At 46.9% G+C, this 6184-nt stretch overlaps 1 protein-coding gene across 1 annotated transcript; it reads right to left on the bottom strand.

Moving 5' to 3' along the window:
• Positions 1 to 535: 535 nt before the first annotated feature.
• LY89DRAFT_784773 (uncharacterized protein) lies at positions 536 to 3600 on the bottom strand. The gene is made up of 3 exons (XM_018222816.1): positions 2752 to 3600; positions 2616 to 2697; positions 536 to 2567 (listed from the first exon to the last, which is right to left on the bottom strand). The coding sequence occupies exons 1-3, from the start codon at positions 3189 to 3191 to the stop codon at positions 990 to 992; spliced, it is 2100 nt and encodes a 699-aa protein (XP_018068292.1). The 5' UTR covers positions 3192 to 3600; the 3' UTR covers positions 536 to 989.
• Positions 3601 to 6184: the final 2584 nt, after the last annotated feature.

Below are 6184 nucleotides of genomic sequence, written 5' to 3'. Positions count from 1 at the left end.
AGCCCTCCCAACACTTTGAAAAAAATATATTTATATAAACAAAACAAAAAACTTCAACCGTCCAAACCCCTCAACCTTTACCTAAATAGAACCAAAGACAAAACGTTTAAAGCACCCGAAGGTGCAATAAACGCCCAAGTGCGAAACTTGTCCGATCGAAGATGCCCCCGGGCCGGGGTGACCGGGGGGGGGGGGGGGGGGGGGGCATGTTACAATCCAGCCCGAGTGCGCCAAGTCGACAAGGCGCTTGCTGGATTGATGGTAAATAAATGTTGATTTGTTATCATAAGGTAAGATAGGTGGGTGGGTTGGATTGGGCTTAGCGTGATGCTGAGACGATGGCTACGTATGTGGTATGAAAGTGAAGCGGTTAAGAATGTCCTTGGTTAGAAATTGGCAATTCAAGCCCTCGAGCCCTCAAGGTAATAATCGAAGAGAGATTATGCCGCAATTTGGATTACTGTTAGCTATGTCTACGGCAAAATTTTCAATCTCACACTGGACAGCCCTTTTATGTTCAAACAAGCAAAGAGTTCGCACTTCATTTCATTTCATTCACAGGCAAACGCAAAAGCATATTCAATACTAAAGTTCCATCAACGCCAGATTCCAACGAAACCTCAATTCCCTCTACCCCTCTCCCAAAACGCCTCTTCAATCTTCCTTTCCTTCCTTTCCCCGTTCCTTCAAAACACCTTGTTTCCATCGAAGCATAAGACCATGTTTCGTAATCATATAAGCCCAAGACTCAAACATGCGCTCTTGAATATATCCCAGCTTTGTGGCATCAAACCGAATCGGAGCAGATTACGCTCCGAGAAATCCTTCAGATGCTTTCCATGGTCGTTCATCGCTTATTCGATCATGGCCTAATGATGGAAAGAATCTTGCAGAAAGCTGAATAAACGTCCAGCAAATGAGAATACCGCTCAGACGTACATGAAGATACATAAGCTGCATGAAGAACCGCATGCAGCACTGCCATCTCTTCAAAGTCTCTGCTGCTTCGCAAGAATGCTTCCCTTGAGCAAAGCCGTAATCACCAAGCCCATCTTATCAGCATCGAAGTTTTCCTCCTGCGGCAATCCAGGCTGATCCTCGGTTTCCTTCACAGCAGGAATACCCACCAAGCGATGTGTCTCATCGTCCACATCCTGTCTCTTGACGATTGGCTTGACGATGCCGAATTTATCCAAAACATCTTGGCCAGACGATCCCACAGCGGCAAGAGCATCGTAGGCTACAACTTTCGTGAAGTATGGGATCATGTCTTCGCCCATCGGGTACGGCTCATCCGGCTCGTGACCAGCAGCGAACCAGGTGGATTTCGTGCCGACGTACCAGTCTTGTGTCATATAGGGAGCGTAGGGATGGTCACTGCAAGCACGTTCGTAAAAGTTAAGATCTTGCGTGACTTGAACTTTTCGAAGGTAGGGGCCCAGCGGATGGCGAGTTTGGTCGAGATATTCGAATAGAGTGTTGTAAATTGGCACAGCTTGAGCGGCGACTTTCGTCCATGCACATGAAGGAATGTTGTTGTCTTGCATGAATTCATGGAACACCGTGGCGCCTTCTTCGTCGAATTTGTTGTTTTGCGCCGCGAAATCTGCTGTAAGTCTGCCTTTGATGATTCGGTAGCCTCCTTGAAGAACGACATTTGAGAGTCCCTTCTTGAGTAGCTCGCCGTGATCTTCAGCAAATTTTGCCAAGTCCATCAAACTGGAAATTGTGAGAATCGTGATTCCGTACTTCTTCTCTACTGCATCTGTGAAGATTTCTTTCATCAGCTCTTGTCCATCAGGCAGATCCTTGAGCCTATCTGGTGTAGCCATAAAGTCTTCAGTATTATCGAACTCGTGAGAATGTTGGTCAAGGGCTCGTTTCGAATCTCCGATAGTGCCAACAGCGATTTTGATATCTGGATAGCCCAAAGAATCAAGCGCTCCGCGGCCAAACAATGCTCGTCTATCTGGAGGCATGAGATTTGCAACAAAACCTTCAATGTGAACGACACCCAAACGATGTAGCTCTTTGAGACACATCATAGCCAAGAGATCATCATAATCCTTCGCAAGATCCGTGACTACAACAATGCGTGGTATTCGTTGCTTGCCATCTCCAGCATGTTTCTTTCGCTCTTCTACAATTTCGAGTAAAGCTTCATACACTTCACCTTCCTCGCGGGTAAGGTCATAAGGGATTAATTGGTTAGTGGGCGTGTATGGTGACAGAAACGACTCGTCAAAATGCGCTGGTTGGTAAGTGCCTTCGAAGACTGAGAGTACTTTCTCGATGTGCTCAAGAAGCTCACTTCTGAAGTACCGCTTTGTTGGATCTGCGGATACGCAAGCCAAGACATACTTCATCAAGTTCTTGCTGTAATGTTTCTGTAGTACCTTTTGTTTGTACTCTCCGAATTTCTCGCCATTATCAACAGGACTGAGAGCGTTATATTCTTCGCTCCAGAAACGACCTCGAGTGATAGTTTGGAAGACACACTTTCCGATTTGCCAAATAGTGTTGGGAGACTCGACAAGGTATTCTGGTGCATCATCCCAGCTTTCACTCTGATTTGTATTAGCTTTGTTGATGCATAGAAGCGCTCCATCATTTACCTTTGGAATGAGTTCTGAGGCTAAGCACCGGAATAGCCTCCAAATGACCTCTTCTGGAATGAAGTTGCCAACAGCATAATGACTGCACTCAATGTCAGCAAGACCGCTATGTTGTAACTTGGGCGTGGGCGCGTACGTGTATAATGTGTTCAAGAACTCAAGTTTGCGGCCTTCTAGCCACAGCCGATAAGTATCAGAGAATTCAATATCTTCCCCGTAGGCTGGGAACTTGATTGAAGATCCAAATGCATCGCGAGCTCTCCTTGTCAAGCCCGTTTGCTTCCAGCTCTTCTGGTCTCTATTCCGATAATAGCGCCAGCTCCCCTTGATTTCAACTTGACCAGGATCAAGACTTTTCCTGGCAAGCCAGAAAGCTCGATCACGAAGATCCTTGGAATCGCGCTGCCTTCGAATCTCCAGTGCGGATAGGTACCAGTTATCCATCAAATTATCCGGGTCGGTAGTGATGGAGTCGCTTGCACCCTCAACACTTCTTTGATGTCTCCTAGGTCGAAGCACTTTATCAAGGTCGATGCTATCTCCCAATTCAGATCGGGCGAAGGAGCGTTTCGACATATTTGTAGTGACGAGGGGTGGAGGCTGAGGGGTGGCAAGGCTGTAGGCAAACTCCGAATTTATGCCCGGTGAGTCCGTGGGTATGAATCACAAGAGCTATCTCAGGATGAAAGTGCCGGTGAATAATGCGCTCGTGAAGTCTTCTATCGAGGTATTTAAACACCTTAACTTCAACTTCATCCTTGGGAAGTAGATTGAAGAGTCAGGCGGACCAGGCTGCTGAGATAGAGAGGAACAAAGACTCAGGCTGTAAGGCTGTTTAGGGCTTAAATTTTCAGTGCGATATAGCATCTCCTTGAGACAATTCGGCAGTGACAAAGAATGGCAGTCGAGATTCAAAACCACTGAGCCATATAATTGTATGAGTGAGCAGGCATATTCTGTCGATGAATGAAACGATGTCTGAAGGTTGATGATTGTCGGAAGGCTGGCAGCTGATGAGGTTGTCGATATGCGAACCGCGGGCGACTTGCTGCCTCACAGATTAGGCCGAAGTCTAAGCCACAAATAGGCAGCGGGTTGCGAGCGGCAAGTTTGCGACGACTTGCTGTTCTCAGTCACACCGTAATCTTGATTATAACGTTGGCAATGTGGATCGAATCGCGGGCAGTGCTAAGGTGAGTGATTGCAGGGTACCATGAACAGCATGTAGTCACGTGACTACTCTGATATGAACAATCCAATATTGCATACAAACATGACACTTATTAAGGACACGTTCCTTCTGAATCGAGGTGAATGCTCATTATATCTGTCAGTAAACATGTCGATATCCGCTTGCAACAGCAGATAAATAACGAGAACCACGTGCATCTCGCTAGTCAGGGTCTCCTTACTGCACGAGCCGCGGCTGTGTTGCCCTTAATCGTGCAATCTAGATTCTAGGCATCCCAAGTACCCACTTCAGAACAGTCTCTCGGATGTTCTAGAAGTACTTCTCATCAACTTAAAGACGAAAGGCAGAATTTCCCCACACCGATTTCGAGGCCAAAGGTTACACACGGTACATGACTTCCCACTCGTCCACTTTCCAAGATGAGACGACAGAAAAAGAACATCTCACTACATGACCCCCGCCCCCTTTATGCCTTCTCACCGAGGTACGAGCTTCAATTTGACTTAGCCTCAATGCTTTTTGGGAAGGATGAATGTCTCGGTTCCCTTAAGCTCACTCAATAATCATGCACGTCATTCATTTCAAGCCCAAACTAAAGGGTCCCAGGACCAGTCACTCGGGAATAGCTAGCTCTGTTCACCAGGTGGCTCGTGTCTTGTCACACCGCTGAGGAAGCATTGGAGGAAGTCACTAAGTATCTCAGCTCTTGCTGGTAGCGTCCCGTGCTTCACTGTTTGCGGTTCCTCTCAGACTAAGAGTCTTAGAATATTTCTTTCTTCCGCATAGTTCAGAGCAGAACAAGCCATTTTTCGGGCCTGTAGTCCGTCAAAATATTGAAAAGCGAAGCTTCACCATATTTCGATGTTTTAGCACTTTCCTAAATCAGTCACCGAACAGAGTATAATGCACCACCAGCACCTCTTCATTTCCGTTGCATCTCCAACTTCAAAGCGACTAGAACAAGGCAACGAAGACTCAAGCCTGTATCATTGGTCAAAATACGCCTCAGGGGTAAGAACTCTTTCTAATGAATCGGCAAGCGTCCGAAAAGACCTCAACAATACAACTCTGGCCCCCAACTCCTTTCTTCCCGTGAAAAATAAAAAGCTAAACGAGACGACAGCTCAGTTCTCTTCATTGAAATTTCGCCGGAACGGTACACCGAACTCGAACCTTTTAGTCAAGAGCCAATGAGCCAGGCGAGCTCGAATGGGCTTCGATTATATCGGCCGTCGATGTGCAGGTGGAGGAAGCTTCCAACAATAATTCAAACCCATGTTAAGCCTGGTGGAGAGTATGATCCTACGTCTTGAAAGCTTTTTAGGTGCCAATAGAGCAATGCCACATTGTCACACCGAACGGAAGTTTACCACGTTCACCAGTTCATGCCACTGGAGCCACGATGATGCATTGAACATCGTCAGATCGGCATGACTTGATGAAGAGGAGTGTTAATAGCTCACAGAAAAATAAGTGCGATACTACCTGCTCATCTAGCACACCGAAGACAGGGCTGACGGATTAGGATCCACACTTCGTAAGTGATATATTGAACAAACAACTTACCATCATCATGACAACCACCCCACATGGCTCATACTCAAGGAAGGCTGACCTACTGATCCTGTTGGACTTGTCAAAGATGATCATATTCTCTCCATGATCCAGCAGTCACAAGCCCAACTCTTACAATCCATCCTTTCTCATCTCAACCCAAACCTTCTCCACCCTCCGGTCCTCCCTCTCAATCTGATCCTCTTCGAACATCAGCAGTCTTGAATTCAATTGTGTATCTCAAACACCGAACTTCGGTAACCGGCGACTTTTCTTCTGCGCCCATCTGTCACGATCCACCAGTACTTTACACCTCATACTACAAACCTCACACCTCCTTCGAGCACCTACATACCTCATCACTTCACGTTACACTTTCCATCCTCGTCAAACATTCGCACAGCTCATCACTTTACACCTCACAGCTCTCAAACGCTCGCAAGCCCAACAACCTAACCGCCAACACTCGAACCTACCCTCCCTTCTTGGTATACTAAAGCTCTATCCCTAGAACCCATGCCTTCAGGGAGTAATGCAACCCCCAACCCAGCGTATGACACCCTACCTCACTTCACCACAAGCCGTACACCATAAGCCATATACCACAGCCCATGATATTACATATATCCCAAACCCAGACTCAAGCCCATACCCAAGCCCAAACCCGAACTCTACCTCTAACCCAAGCTCTAACCCTAACTCAAGCCCAAACTCTAACCCTAACTCTAACCCCAAACCAAAAAACCGCCAGCTCAAGCTACACTTCCCCATCTCATCTCCTCCCCTCTCAAAAACACTATCCTCCCCCCTCTTCCCCGCCTCT

This window comes from Mollisia scopiformis (genome assembly GCF_001500285.1).
Source record: "Mollisia scopiformis unplaced genomic scaffold LY89scaffold_18, whole genome shotgun sequence".
NCBI classification, from domain to species: domain Eukaryota; kingdom Fungi; phylum Ascomycota; class Leotiomycetes; order Helotiales; family Mollisiaceae; genus Mollisia; species Mollisia scopiformis.
The sequence above is the reverse complement of the archived record's forward strand: the minus strand, read 5'-3'. Positions and strand labels throughout refer to the sequence as shown.

Bases quoted from the DNA above. Each gene is read 5' to 3' on its own strand.
- LY89DRAFT_784773 (XM_018222816.1), bottom strand. From the start codon at position 3,191: ATGTCGAAACGCTCCTTCGCCCGATCTGAATTGGGAGATAGCATCGAC. The intron at 2,698-2,751 runs GTACGCGCCCAC...CATTGAGTGCAG, and splicing joins TTCTTGAACACATTATACAC to TCATTATGCTGTTGGCAACT. The intron at 2,568-2,615 runs GTAAATGATGGA...AATACAAATCAG, and splicing joins CCTCAGAACTCATTCCAAAG to AGTGAAAGCTGGGATGATGC.